The following is a 16103-nucleotide window of genomic DNA, read 5'->3' on the forward strand; positions in this document are numbered from 1 at the left end:
AAAGATTGACGCTCTCGAGATGTCGTGCTTGCGAAGGATGTTGCAAATTCTCTGGAGAGCAACGCGCACGAACATATTCATCCTGGTGCAACTCCGAATAAAATATAGGCAATCGACAGTCTGCTATCGGAGTATTCTTGGTTAGTTCGATCATATTGGTCGTCAACAGTCCGATAATCTGGGCAAGCTAATGGTTGTAGGCAAGATAGAAGGGAAAACGCACGGGACCACGCGGACGATCACCTAGTCAATGGTCGGACCAAGTAACCGCCGTTACGGGACTAACAAGTGCAGCTGTTTCGCGAGAGGCTGAAGACCGTGTTAGCAGATGTTATGTCTGGCATCCTTGAGATAAGTGGCCGTGTCTAGTAGTGTTTTTAAAAATTATCACGCTTCTTTAAAAAAAATATTTGACATTGATGACTACTAAAAACACTACTGCTACTGTTACTTTAAAGACAATTTTCTTCCACGCACTGCTTTTTTTAAATATGTTGAGAAAAAAGTTGACGTAACATTTCCTTCAACGACGATTGATGGACCGTCGCTTTTCCGTACTTCAGAGAATACGTAATAAGGAACTGCCAGATTCATTCGGACTTGACCGTTTTTTTTGTTTCCACTGTGGCATTCTCAAGGTTGTTATTTGTCGATATAAGCCGGCACAGAACTCGACTGTTTGACTTTGAAAGATTAATTATTGAATACTTATAAGTAGCTATAACATCTAAGGTAGGTACTATCATGAGATAGGTAATTTGACTACTAATAATTATAATTAGTCTTAACCAGACATTATAATCTTAGATTTTTTTATATGAAAGTTATAATGGCAGACTAGCTGACGGCCCACCTGATGGAAATCAGTAACCGTCGCCTATAGACATGAACAGTACCATGGACATAACAGAGTATACCTATTGTTTCGCCCATGATACCCCCGATAGTTAGATTAACTACTATTACGACATTAGATATTATTTCGACAATACTTAGATACCTATTTATTCAATATATTTGATTCTAAATATCAATGTACTGAAAAAAAATTCTAAATAGTAATAGGTTATGATTAAGAAACTATTAGGAATGAAGGTGTTTAGCCCTTTAGGTACTCTATGATGTCTTTGGTACTTTTCATGCATGTTTGTAATGGTAGTTGTTACTTATTCCTTTAATTTGCTACTCGTCGTAGATACAGCATAATATATAAAAATCTCATATTAAATAATGTTTGTACATATTAATTTCTGTAACCATTCAACCAATTTTTATAAAATTTTCCTTAACTTGAGATATAGGATAGTTTTATGTTAATAAGAAAGTCTATTGATTATATAGCTGACCTGATTAAATAATGTTTGCCAGGTGAGTTAATAGTATAAAAAATAGAATATCATAAGCGACCAACTAAATCTGTCCTTTCATTCATCAAGAGTAACAACCTGGAGTCGATATAATTGAGTTAAATAAAAGTTATTATATATATATATATATATATATATATATATATATATATATATATATATATATATATATATATATATATAAAGTGTATGAATGTGTATATTATATGAATTTATCAAGTATTGCTTTATTTTTTCTCTATTCAAAAATGCACCGATTATTTCTCGGTTTACCCAATGGTTAACTGGTAGAGAACACAGTCCCTTAAATGTACACAGACTACTATGTACGTATAGAATTTTACTGTACATTAAAGTTTAAATAAATAAATAAATAAAAAGAAACCATGAATAGGTAAATATAGAAAATAATACCTTGAATACTATTATTAACCATTCTTTTCTCGGTTTGCATTACTCGTTATTCGTCTATTATAATTTATTGTCAGAATAAGGAGTCCAGAATATAAAAAATAAAAAATCATTATTCATCAGCTGCTTATAGAGGCAAAATGACAAAAACAATTGAATACTTACGAAGAAATGTTTTGATGCCCTGGAAGTAAATATCAATAGTAGCCTATTGTAAAGTATCACAATGGATATGACTAAGGTTTTAAATATTTAAGACCTATACCGTTTATCCTGACTGACTATTAATGCAAGCTGAAATTTGGAATATAGGTTTATTTGATAACTAAGTAGAGATTTTTGAAAAAAGCCATGACCAGCAGCTAGTTGATGTATAATGAAGCAATGTTTACATATTAATACTTTCCTATTAGTGTCCTAAGAGGCGACTAAAGGAACTTTATATTCGAGGATAGGTAGCAGCGTCCCTCATACAATTAACGATGTCAATTACTGAAAAACTTTCCTTACAGGGAGGCCTATGTTCAGCAATGGACAGGTAATGGCTGAATGATTATTAGAATCTATTTCATTTCATTTATTTATTTATTTTGTGATAAATAGGTAACAATGGATAGTAAAATAAGATTTTTTTAAAATTATTTTTAATAAATACTGCCAGTTCAAAAATAAATAATGTATATATATATATATATGTATATATATATGTATATATATATATATATATATATATATATATATATATATATATATATATATATATATATATATATATATATATATATATATATATATATATAACTATCTACTTCGATATATCGTCATAGTCGTAGAATACTGACGGATCTGACAAATATTACATATAAAGGTCCTACAGTATTCTACGACTATGATGATATGGCATAAAGTAGCTGGCTGTTGTTTTGTCGCAAATAACATTTAGTTCACACTAAATATTGTCACAGTGGCCTCATTGACAGTGTTCCGTGGTTTATTTACTATTTAATAATTTGTTTATTTATTGTAGATTCTCTTGTAAAAATGTGGCTGTAATGTGACAAGAGTTTCCTGGCTAAACGTATTTTTTTGATTAGTTCATAGCAGCTAAATAGGTAGTTAAATAAAGTAAAAGACAGAGATAAATTAAAACAAATAGTATATTATTTAATAAATTGCTTATTCTTATAAAATAATACAAATTATATTTTTTATAACGTTACATGTAACAGAAATGTTATAAAATTCATATATGATGTAAAAAATATATTATAATTTATTTCGTAATTTATGTATATAGATTGAATATAAATATTATCTACATAATATCACAGATCAGAAAGAATGTGCGTTCTTAATATATAACGTCATAACCTATAGAAGTTGTGATAGAATTTTTAGGATTAACATTTTTTTTTACAAATACAAAACAATCGGTCTCTTGCTTTAAATGTACATTTTCCAAGACCTTTATATGCTGAAATATAACTCACAGGCCCTATTATTTCCATCTCCTTCCCTTTTTGCAGTACTGTAGCTTCGTAAGATGTATTACCAGGATTCATAAGGAATGCAACTACGTAATATAAATTACTTTTATTATTATCATAGTAAAAATGTATTCTGTGTATCTTCTTCAGAGATAAAGGCATGCAACCCCAACATTTTTGAGTTTTCATAGAATTCACTACCGTCTGAATATATGAGACAACGTGTAATACGCTTTTTACTCCCGAACTGTCTTCAATGTCGAGAGGATACAATTTGTGGCAACTACACCACTTATCGTTTATAGCGGCGTCTCTACAAGTGCGATTGGCGCTAACAACCTCAAATAAACTTTGGCAGTTAGGACATCCTTCTGAAACATCTTTGTTAGTGTTATTACATGTGGCCATTTTATTGATATCTATAAGAGTATTGTACAAGTCATAAGGAGTAACTAACCTAAATTGATTGATTACTATTGCCTTATACAAGTCGGGGTTCTTGCTTCTAAATTCTGTTGGAATCCACATAAATAAAAAGGGCATGCGCTCGTCATAATAAGATTCTACTTTTAAACGATGATCACCGAAACGTATACCATGATCACTGAAAAAAATTATAAAAGTGTTCGACAGAACTCCACTGTAAGTTAGCTGATTGAAAAAATTCTCGAACATTTTATCGGCGTTTTGGGGACGGCTATTTGGATTATGACTGTACGAATTTAGCCAAAATACTCCAAAGAAAGATTCGTTTCTATATGTGTTACTGAAATCAAAGGCAAAATTTAATATTTGCTGTCCGGACGATTCCTTTCCTGCACACAATAAATTTTGCCCACCAGTAACAGTTTCTCCACTGAGAAATAACGTCCTCATATAATGATCAGTAGGTTGCCTCTTAAACACGTAGTCTTTGCTAAATGTGTCCGGTAATTTTATATAATCTTCTCCATATGCAGTCACATAGCCAGCTTCCTTGAACGTGCTCCAAATTAGAAGATCATTGCAGTCATCCATTTTACCCGAACATATTTGTGATATTGTTGATATGTTTTTGCCAGTAAAAGTGGCCATTAAATTGGGAAGTGTGTTATCTCCCACCTGCAATAATATTTTCATATAACTACTTCATTTATAAGGTATTAAAATTTCACATTTTAATACAAACATTTATTAAGAACTGCTATACCTTAAGATTTTAAAAAGTATTATGAGCTTGTTTTCGAATTCGGTAAACACTTTATGAGTTGGTTTTTATTTTTCGACCAGCGCTCCATTAATTGCAAACAACATTAGCAAATAGATTTACCTAATACGATGGTTTTCATTTGCTTGACGAAATGTGTACTAGTAAAATGTTCCATTGACTAGAACCGGAACAACTAACATTGTATGAATGAGATAATATAATTGAGGTTACAGTGATAATTTTATTTTCATATTAAACCAATTTAGTGTATTTTTTTTTAAATGGCATAAATAAGAATATTGTCATTTTCCGCGGGTTCGCTCACATGAACTTGTCATCTCCCTTTCTTTGGGGAATATCGAGAAGTTCCTTCTTTGTATTCACCTAAGTTATTTATGAAACTGCTGTGTAAAATTTCATGTTTAATCTTACCAGTTTAGGGTTAACGTTAGCATTATTTGTAATATAAATCTACCTTGTGAAAACCTCTGAAACCAGGCCAGTAGTTGTCTTTCAAGAAATTGACTGTCCGCGACATTGTTTGCACGACGTGAGGTAAGGACATTGAGTCCATTCCTAACATCAAAACATTATACTTTTCTTTGCAATCAGTCGCTTCTGGTTTTGTAACATTGATCTTTTTGATGAATCCATATACGTCGTTGTATATAACATGTGTCGTGTTTCGCTTATCGTGTTCAAAGCATTTGATGTTTATAAAGTCTGTTTCCAATAATACAGTGGCACCGTCTTCAACGTGTTGACAATTTGTGTATCTGTAAATAATTTAGAATGTCAATTGACGAATGGTAATGAAACAATTGTAATTATTAATGAAATTCAATATTAAAAATTAATGAAAGTAGTTTGTGACTACATAAAACAGAAGAAGCAGACAGTTTACATATAAATTATTACGAGAGATATTTTTTTCGTAAAAATATAAATTAACTTTAATTTTTTAATCCAGTTTTAAAAGGTAGTAAAGTAAAAAAATTAACGATAAGACGTAATATGTTTTTGTTATTATAAAACCGGCAACGCACAAGTAACTCCTCTTGTGTTGCAGGTGTTCGTGAGCGACAGTAGCCGCTTTCTATCAGGTGGACCGTCTGCTCGTTTGCCTTCCAAACAATAAAAAAATGTTGCTTATATTACAAAAATATTCTATTCATAATAACAACTGATATAATCTAAGGTAATTGACTGACGAATTGATAGAACCACATGTCAAATAAATAATTTAAAATCTTCGCACGCAAGTAAATCGTTGTAAACATATAAACATATTGTAATCTACTACTAAAGTTGGATTAAAGTCAACCAGAATAAATCACAATCGGCATTTCAACTGTTCATTATACACTTTGAACGTAGGTTAAGTTGCAATCAAAGAAGAAATAATGGAAGTTCTTACTTATTTCAAATTAATACATACTTAATATTGATGTGTTCATGACCGGGTTGATTTGATCTACTTATAAATTTGTAGCAGCAGTGATAAGTTATACTTTTCCTTAAATATTTTTTCATTATGCGTGATTTTATTGAAACCTGTACTTTGTCGATTCCAATTTTTTTTAAAAACACTGCTCGTCTTCCACATGAGCCAGGTTTTTTTGAGGTTTCTTCTCTATAGTTAATTAAGGCCACAGGAATCTGGCATCCAGGTGTATCAATCATTTCAGCTGGAAATGTTTTTGAACAGTTTAAATATAATGTATACGTTTTGTTACTATCAAAATATGGGGGAAAGAGATTGTTAATAATGGGACTAGCGGCCTCATTACTAGTAATGTACACTAACTGCTTGACCTCCACGCGGTTCCCTCTGGAAACCATCGTGGGCTATTTTTTATGTATTCATAATGATCAATTTGCTTTCATCCTCACCTATATCATTCCTCATTGGTGTCCCGCCAGCATATACTGATATCATTCCATTATCATTCATTAATAAAAAAAATATCAAAATACATGAAACGTACTTTCGACAAAGGTATAAACTATCGATTTATTAATGTTGTATTTAGTGATAAAGAAATTTGGAATAAAACGAGAGAGCTGACAAGATTAAGTACCTAACTACTATGAATAGAAAAATGCAATGATGTCATGGAACTACAAAGAGTTGTGTCTAAATAAGATATATTATTTGATCATGTTAGGGTAGTGAAAAAGGTGCGATTATAATAATACTGTAGGCAAGCTATGTATTTCTAAATAAATTTACAATACCGCGCTTAGTACTGAATTCAAATGAATAATCATCATTTGATTTATCTGGATATATTTCATCTAGAGGCATATGGCGCATCGGTTTATTTACAATGTACTGCGCAGGAGACGATGCGATAGTTTTTAGTCTGGCTCTGGGTGCGTGAGGTTTATCTAATAAATATCGGTTTCGACAATAAAGAAACAGCGTAATAAAAGCGGAGCCGATTATAAGAGTGCCAACAGCAATCTTATATTGTTTCATGCTTATTTTCCTTTTGAGCTTCTGTAACCTGAAACAATAATATAATGATAAGTAATTAACACGTACTAACTAAAACAAAACTACATTATATACATTACATATTATATAAAACATTCGTGTTTCTGCCGTTTCAGCAGTTGTGTTTGCATGGCTATGTCGGTTTGAAGGTTGGGATTTGGAAAATAAATTAAGGGGTACAAAGGCATAACACCTTAGTCCTCAGAAATGGCAATGCATGTAGAGTATTATAGGCGACACAGTGAACTCTGTTATGTCTATGGTATTGTTTATATCTACAGGCAACTATTACCATTTTCCATCAGGTGGACCGTCAGCTTGTTTACCATTTTTAGTTGCATAAAAAGGCTAATTAATGTATTTTAACTACAGTGATGGTATTTATATGAGATGTTAGCAACATCGAATAAGTACAAGTGGGTTTGTAGAACAAAAATACCCAAGCAGACAATTTTTGTATAAAGTCTCTCTGTGGTAAGATAGGTATATGCAATGTTTTGCATAAGCATGCACTTCAATTGAAAATTATCCCAAATTATATACATTATTACATTTATATCTTGATAATGTATTTTAGGATAAATCAATTAGGTATAATTGAAGCCTCAAAGAATTTTCTTTAAATTAAAAAGTAAACATATTTTTTAATACTAGAAATTGCTAGATATATTCCTATTTAATAATTTATAATACAATATCTTTATGTAGAAATAAAAATAGATAAAACTGCCTTACAATTACCATTATTGTGAATATCTGGCGTAGTATTTCGTTAAGGACCCAAAAGAGCTCATCAATGTATTTATTTTTTACTCGACTATGAAGCAAAAGGAGGGTTTTTTTTGTTCAATGTACTGGGTTTGGATTCCCAAGCACTTGCGGTTGCGCTTTTGGTGTACACTCACATATGCCAAGGTTTGCAGTCAATTAGGTAATTATATGGGTAAAGAATTTGGGCTTCATCATTAAGTGGGTACTGAGAACATGACTTTTAAGATAACCTTTCTGATGCGGATTGATGGGCGGTGAGTTATCGTTGTGGATTTTACGATTTACAGGTTAAACAGTTGATGGAGTCGATAGAAAATTTTGGAGAAGGTTTGAGACCTTTTGAAGAGGGCGAGTATTGTATATATAATTATTTATATAGTTTTATATGTACATATATTTATTTATTTTATATGTATAATATAAGATATATATATATACGTAAATAAATATGTATTTATATATATATATTTATTCAGTGCTTTAATTTTACCCAACACAGATGTGATAGGTTCGGTTAAAAGACTTGGCGTTGTTGATAATGCATCTGATGTGTGTTTTGAAGCTATGCACAGTGGATTCTTTTCCAATGATCTCTAGTAGGTCGTGTGGGTCGGCGACGCCGGCCATTCGGCAAGAGGTCTCATGGTCGAGTCTGGTGGAGTCGAACCTTGGGCAAGCCCGAATAAGGTGATCCATGGTTTGCTGGTGGTCGGCGTTGCATAGGCATTTGTCGTCAGAGATGATCACAAAAGGAGGGTTATGTTATCATGAAACAAATTCTGAGCAAACAAGACAAAATGTTATTTATCAGACTATTTTAAATATTCAGGTCAAGGCGAGGCTAGTCATGTGTGGCTGTAGACAAATTTAATTACCATGTTCTACTTGGGTCTCACTTACGTTATTTTTCTTTTGTTTAGTACTGTTTTGTGAAACTTACATCACCGAGTGCTAACTAACGTCAATGTATCTAAACTAATTGTATCAGGTATAAAAATGTCTTCATATTAAGCTCATAAATTCTCCGAACTCAGACCTTTTATATCTATGATCCCAGAGTTCGTTATTTCGTGAGCCAATTTTTAAACTAGATAATTCGTCTTAAGTGCTACGTAGTTGTAGCTATCTATCATTATCTAAATTTAAACTTGTGTTCTAATTTTTACGAGCACGATCTGTTTGAAACCTAAGGTAAATTAGAGTTTGTTATAACGTTTAGATGTTCTAATAAAAGTTTTAACAAAGAAGAAAAATCATTTTTACTACTTAATCAATGTCTGTAATTATGTGTCATTAAATATTTAATTTTGTTCAAGGATTTTGTATGAATAGGTCCCATTTTAAGAAGCACCTATTCAACATCTGTCATTTATTGTTATCTAATCAATTATATATAGTATAAATAAATAAATAAATAAATAAATAAATAAATATATATATATATATATATATATATATATATTTTAATGGATGATGAATGATAAATGATGATAGGTGAATAATGAAAAAAACAGGTCAATTAGCCCATCATAATGAATACACCTAGAACTCAGCACGATGGTTTCCAGGGGGAACCGAAATCAATGTATATATAGTATAGTATGCCCACTTCATAACTATAAATTCAAACTTCTCGCTTTATCCGCAGTGAAGTTACAGAGAGGTCAAAAGTGCCTTGAGTTGCTTCGACAAAAGTGTGTTTTATTTGTGCGTTACACACGCAGGCGAATATTATCCACAACAGGTACTTAGAAATAAATCTTAAGAACTTGGTCCGTTGCAATGCACCTACATACGTACGTAGACAATAGGAAGGTACCTATGGTTATCTCAGAATATTTCGCTAGATATTTGCGAAAAATATATTTGTTTAAATTATTATTAACGAGCAACGGCCACTAGGTATGTAGATAAATAGATATACAATTTATTTGTACTAATATATAACACATAAATAACAACAAACGCAGAGCGACATAGCCAAAAAGAGAGAGAGAGAGAGAAAAATAATTGTAAATTAATTTTCGAAGTTTGCACAAATTTGGAAATATTTAATTTTATTTTCATACTTTTGCGGATTTGTGCGTTTGTCTTGTTGTTATCGTGTTATGTAAAATAGACTAGACAAATTTTGACGAAATTCTTAGAGTATTTAAGTCAAGTATGGTAAGTATAAATAGGGTATATAGAGTTTATAAAATACCCCTCCATTAAGGGGTCAAATAATGATAAATTTTTTTTACTCATAGAAGTTTATAGATTTATACATGATTGAGTAACAAATATTTATATATCCAAACCTCTACAAACTTTCACATTTCTTATATTAGTAGGTATAAATATTTTATTTGTGCAATAAAAATAAATACATTCCCTATAGGTTACTTATCTATAATACCTTTAGAATGTATCAGTGAATATAAACGAAGGTTATTTTGATGAATGTTATTTAATTGCTCGTCACAAAAAAACTCATAATAGTTACAGTGATTACATACCTTGACCCGCGTAATAAAAAACATTTTGATATTTTCAAAAAGAACATCTTGCAGTATTACACACGTTCTGGTACATTAATAAAATTGCGTCTCTAGTATTGCCTTAGTATACACACATTAACGAATGATTGGAAAGTGTAATGGTTTTTATTGTTATTATTATATTGGTGTTCGTTTCATAAGTATTGTGATACGTTCATTATTTAATTTGTAAACAAATATTTATTGGTATTACTCACTTTATAATATTTTGTTATATTAGTAGTTGTCGGTAGTCATAAGAATAAACAGATTGGGTAGAAGTGACACTCATAAGCTTTTCTTCGTGAAAGTGGTAATATTGTTGTTCTTGCTCTTAGACTTCGTATATTTTGGGGGAATTGTCCCAAATTTATTCACATTTAATAAATAATTTTATGATACAATGCGACTCATACTGTACGAGAGAGCGATATGCACGCCGTTACTACGGTGTCTGTTACTCGCTAAACCTGACTTATTTTAGTTCTTACTAGGACGCGAGTTGGACGCGAGCCGTCAGCCCGCTGACGTAGTATTATTATTGAATGTACGAGTATTTCAGTACCTAAATATAAAAAAAAAGTAAGATCGTAAGATTACTGTCTTACATTTAACAGTCTATAGTGAATTAACAGAAATACTTTTGTACTTAATTAGTATTATATATATATATATATATATATATATATATATATATATATATATATAATACTAAATAAGTACAAAAGTATTTATATATATATAGGTATATAATTTATTTATGAAGTCAACCAGACAACCTTTAAGTAGTTGAAAAGAAAATAGTCGGTAGCTATTTGGAGCAAGAAGTGCAATATTACGTATCAGTGTTGCACTTTCAGATTTTCGTTACTCTAGTAAGAGATGGACAAATAAGAATATTCTAGTGTTGACTAAAGATTGAATGTTTAACATTCAGTATGAAAAAAATGTCACGAAAGTCAATATTAGGTTGACAGGTTTCGGGACCTTTTTTGTTACATTCGACTTTCCATCTAGATATGTATTTGCGACCTAAAAATTAAATAATGCCCAGTGAGGATAAGGATTGAATTACATAAAACTTAAGATTATTTATGTATATATAATAGCGGATGTTATGGAATAGTGTGTTGAGTATAATCACGATCACGATTCAAATCATTCAATAATAGGTACATTGTGAGGTCACTGCAATTTGTTCTTTATACACGCTTTTGTGGTACTTAACTTCAAAACATTGAAAACGTTAGACATACTGATGATATCACAAAATATATTTACTATTATCTCAGATTGTAATAAAAATTACAAATTATATATCTATTATATTTCGTTAATCTCTTAACATTTTCCATTGGCGTATTGCCGTGTGGTCCCGGCATAAAATTGTCTACCCCTTCCTTTCTCATGGTTGTCGTAAAAGGCAACTAAAGGAACTTAATGATCGAGGGATGGGCAGTAGCGCCCCTCTTAAAACTTAACCCGACACGGCCTATTCGACTTCTCCTTTAAATACGCCTATGACATCTATAATGAAACTAGCTGACTCGGCAAACGTTGTTTTACCATATACATTATTTGTAGAACTATACATGAAAATTTATCGTACTACAATTACTATATTCGATTGTCGTCTTGCAACCCTATTGCGGCATATAAAAATAGCGATTAAAAAATAGGGGTTGATCGTAAAAGCATGAAAATTTGAATTTGTATGTATTTTTCAATGCTAAATTATATTTAAATAAAAATAAAAAAATTTGTCAAAAGAATAAACATTTTTTTTAGAGGTGGGTCCCCTTATCATTGAGGGGTATAAAAAATAGATGTTGGCCGATTCTCAGACTTACCCAATATACACGCAAAATTTCATAAAAATCGATCAAGCCGTTTCGGAGGAGTTTGGTAACAAACACCGCGACACGAGAATTTTATCTATAAGATTAAACATTTTAATTAAAGAATGGTTCGAAAGCCGACAGAAAGCATTGGACTTTCTCCGCTTACCCGTAATCTGACATATTTGTATGACAGGCTTTAAAATTTTTGTCGATTTTCGATTAATGATTCTATGATAAAATCCTTCAGAGCACTTAGTGTCAGTTATACTATGATTTATTTTAGTAATTTTGTATGATGATGGAAAAAAGTTTCTAAAAGTATTCGCCAAAGATGCAGTTAAGTTTTCAATACAAACTTATCGTGTAAATGATTTCCATTTCACATGGTATATATTTTTTTTAATTAAATGAAAATAGAAAAGCAACCCCGCCAGCGGTATCGATATATACTGGCGGGGTACCAGTGAGGTATGATACTTGCATTTTCTTAATCATTCAAATTTGTAAAGATATAATCTTAATTTATTTCTAAAGCTCTTCCGGAAATATTCGGATGCCTTAAATTAGGCGAAAGGATAACAAAAGAGTGATAAAAATGCCGTCTTTTTTATGGTACAGAAAAAATGTGTATTATATATATTTTTATTATATAATAAATATGTATACATATATATAATTGTTTTTTATAGAATAGATTTATATTTTAGGTATTATCATTTTGTAATATCGTAAGATAATAAGATGAAGATAGTAGTTGTTTATTTTAACATTAGGATATATTTATATCGTTAAGTTACTTAGAATTATGTCCTGTAAAATTCCAAAATATATAACAGTTTAGTAGTTCATACAATAAACAAAATTTATTCATATTAATATTATTAAAACTTGTTCACTTATTAAAAATAATATAAGATATTAACTACATTATTTTATAAAATATTAAGAACTTACCCGTAATTATTACATCACAAAACTTTTATTATAAATTTGTCTATATTATTGTATTTATCTACTAAAATTAGAAACTTAAGATCAGCTGTATGTATTGATAGGGATGCTGTGCCGCCATTACTGTTTTTAATCGTATGTACGCATGCGCGCAACAGTCGAGATATCGCGTAGTACAACTGATAGATAATTTGTTCAAAAATTAATATCGTCCGGAATTAATTTTGTCTAAACAAATATCATGGTATACAGAACTCTATATTTCAAATATTATAAAAAAATGTTTATACTCGTAATGGATAAACACAAAAACTACTTAACCGATTTTAAACATTCTTTCATGTGTATGTATATAGTCTAAAATAGAAAGCTATATGATCAGTAAGTAACATAGGATGTATTTTAATTTAAAAAAAGATATAAAGCCAGAGCACACTGCTAGTATTTATTATGCCAAAAAAATTTTCAAATACTTATATTTTTCACGAATAAAATAAAATCTTATGGTATATTTAAGATAAGATGATTATTATTTATGTTTTACGGTTTATGTTTGATGATTAGATATGTTTTACGGTTGTTAAAAGTATCTATCACCATAAAACAATACTGATTATAGTAAAAAAAAACACATTTATTCATATTTAGGTTTTGTAAATACTTATTATTTTTAATTGAGGTCGTCACCATAAAAGTTTGAGAAACCCTAATTATCATCATCACAATTTCAGTCATTATGTATCCACTGCTGGATATAGGCCTACCCCATATACCATAGACATAAGGAATGGTCCTGAGCCACCTGCATCCACGGACTCCCTGTAATGCATTTCAGGTCGTCACTCCATCTAGTGGGGATCGTCCTACACTAAGTTTGCCAGTACGAGGTTGCCACTCAAGAACCTTTCTTCTCCATCGGTTGTCGGTTCTTCGATCTACGTGACCAGCCCATTGCGACTTCAGCATATTTATCTTTCGGGTTATGTCGGTTATTTTTGTTCTTTTGCGGATATCCTCGTTTCAGATTCTATGGTCAAAGGACCAAAACACACAATGATAGACCAGTTAACCTGACTCGTCTCGCATTCTACATCGTACTAATACATAATGAAAATAATTGCGATTATATCTACGGTTTCTTCAATTACATACAAAGTAGTGAATTTCATTCAAATCCGTACAGTACTTTCTGCGTGAAATAATAAAAAAACACAGATCCATTCACCCATAGTTACAAATATTCGCATTTATAATATTAATATGATTAATAAAATATTATAAAATTTTATTTTCTCAATTACGCTTAATCGGTTAAACTAATTTTAATTAAATTTTGCGTGTATGAAACTGATGTCAGCTCATTTGCTATACTATAGATAAATATGTAGTAGTTAAAGGATATTGTTTTTGTATTTAATATTTTAATACTAATAATATTAAAGAAAAGAGATCAAAGATAGATACGAACCATGTAAGCATCTTGCTTGTGAAATATAGCTAATTCAGTAATTTAAAAATGAGGATATACGCAGAAGTTACAAACTAACTGATCGATACTCCTTTCAGTACTAACACTCTATTCATAGTGTCATATTGTTAATTCATAGTGGTTTCTTACCAAATCTATATTTTTGTGGCGTGTTGATATCAATTAAAAATTATCGCTTTATCTGATCAATGATTATATGATCAATGATAGATAGTAATTTTAATGTGGAAAAGGTACTCGCATAACGTTTTATATCTGTTTGTTCAATGTGTTTTATAAATATCTAGTATAAAGTACCGACCGCAAAAAAGACGCCGTTTGTCGTATCTCCTCACTTTCAAGGCACTTCCTTTGATAATAAGTCGAGTCTAGGGGTTCTTGCCGTCGATATATCTAGTGACGTCCAACTTTGCGGTCATCTGGAGGAAAAAGCTAAGATAGCTTTCAAAAAGTTAGGAGTGCTCAATAGAGTGAGACGGTATTTCATGCCGGAACAACACCTGAAATTGTATAAAGCTCAAGTCCGGCTACATATGGAATACTGTTGTCACCTATAGGCAGGAGCGCCACAGTATCAACTCCTTACGTTAGACCGCATTCAAAGTCGGGTGGCTCGAATTGTTGACGATCAGCGCCTTACTGTCCGATTCGACCCACTGAAACTGCATAGAGATGTTGCATCTCTGTGCATCTTCTACCGAATTTATCATGGGGAGTGCTCTGAGGAATTGCTCGGATTAATACCTGCTGCTGATTTTTAACACCGTACAACCCGCCATAAACTAAACTGAGTGGCGTTCTTCCACCGTGCGTTTTTCAAGGTACTTTCTTCTACGCACAACCACTCTTTGGAATCAACTTCCAGCAGAAATATTTCCGAAACGATACGACATCATAACCTTCAAGAAAAGAGCATATTTTTTTCTAAAAGGCCGGCAGCACACCTGCAATGTTGTTGGTGTTGTGGGTGACCATGGGCGGCGGTAGTCACATACCATCAGGTGAGCCGCATGCTCGTTTGCCCCCTGTGTTGTAAAAAAAAGTCGCTATCAGAGTCTGTTTATTTCTCGATTTTAATTACTTCATGGCAGAAACCTGAATGAGACAGTGGTACCACAGCAGACGAATTTTATATAGTCTCTCTTTAGTACCTACTATATACTACTGCTAGATTTTTTTTTATGGGTGAAAATGGTATGGTAACCCCGCCTGCACTAACGGGATACGCTGGCGGAGCACCAGTGAAGGGTGATAGATGAGAATGAAAACAGGCCAGTTAGCCCATCATGATGAATTCATCAGGAATTAACCATGATAGTTTCCAGGGAGAACCGCGAGGAGGTCGACCTGGATAGATATATTGCTAGCAATAGGATTCTCAGTCTCACTACTAATAACAATCCCTTTCCCCCCTAACTTCTGCTAGATTAGTTTACTAAATAGTAACAAAACACATTTTTAATGTACCTATATTAAAATCCTATATTATTCACTATACATTAATGTAATATTAAGAAGCTAATTCCAATTGTAGATAATATTATCCTATTAATATAATAAACGAGAAAGTTTGTCAGA

At 31.5% G+C, this 16103-nt stretch overlaps 1 protein-coding gene across 5 annotated transcripts; it reads right to left on the reverse strand.

Moving 5' to 3' along the window:
* Positions 1–2933: 2933 nt before the first annotated feature.
* On the reverse strand, positions 2934–14599 carry LOC113517421 (uncharacterized). 5 transcript variants are annotated; one of them, XM_052894701.1, is made up of 6 exons: positions 14505–14599; positions 6693–6964; positions 5893–6142; positions 4930–5230; positions 3723–4366; positions 3473–3636 (listed from the first exon to the last, which is right to left on the reverse strand). In XM_052894701.1, exons 1-6 carry the CDS (start codon positions 14513–14515, stop codon positions 3624–3626), a joined length of 1491 nt encoding a protein of 496 aa, XP_052750661.1. In that variant the 5' UTR covers positions 14516–14599; the 3' UTR covers positions 3473–3623. The 5 variants fall into 5 exon arrangements, with proteins under 5 accessions (XP_052750660.1, XP_026757882.1, XP_026757883.1 ...); XM_026902081.3 differs by having other exon boundaries at positions 2935–4366; XM_026902082.3 differs by lacking the exon at positions 14505–14599 and adding an exon at positions 13040–13202 and having other exon boundaries at positions 2935–4366.
* Positions 14600–16103: the final 1504 nt, after the last annotated feature.

Source organism: Galleria mellonella, unplaced genomic scaffold (genome assembly GCF_026898425.1).
Source record: "Galleria mellonella isolate WM207_F2 unplaced genomic scaffold, CSIRO_AGI_GalMel_v1 utg223, whole genome shotgun sequence".
In the NCBI taxonomy this organism is placed as follows: Eukaryota; Metazoa; Arthropoda; class Insecta; order Lepidoptera; family Pyralidae; genus Galleria; species Galleria mellonella.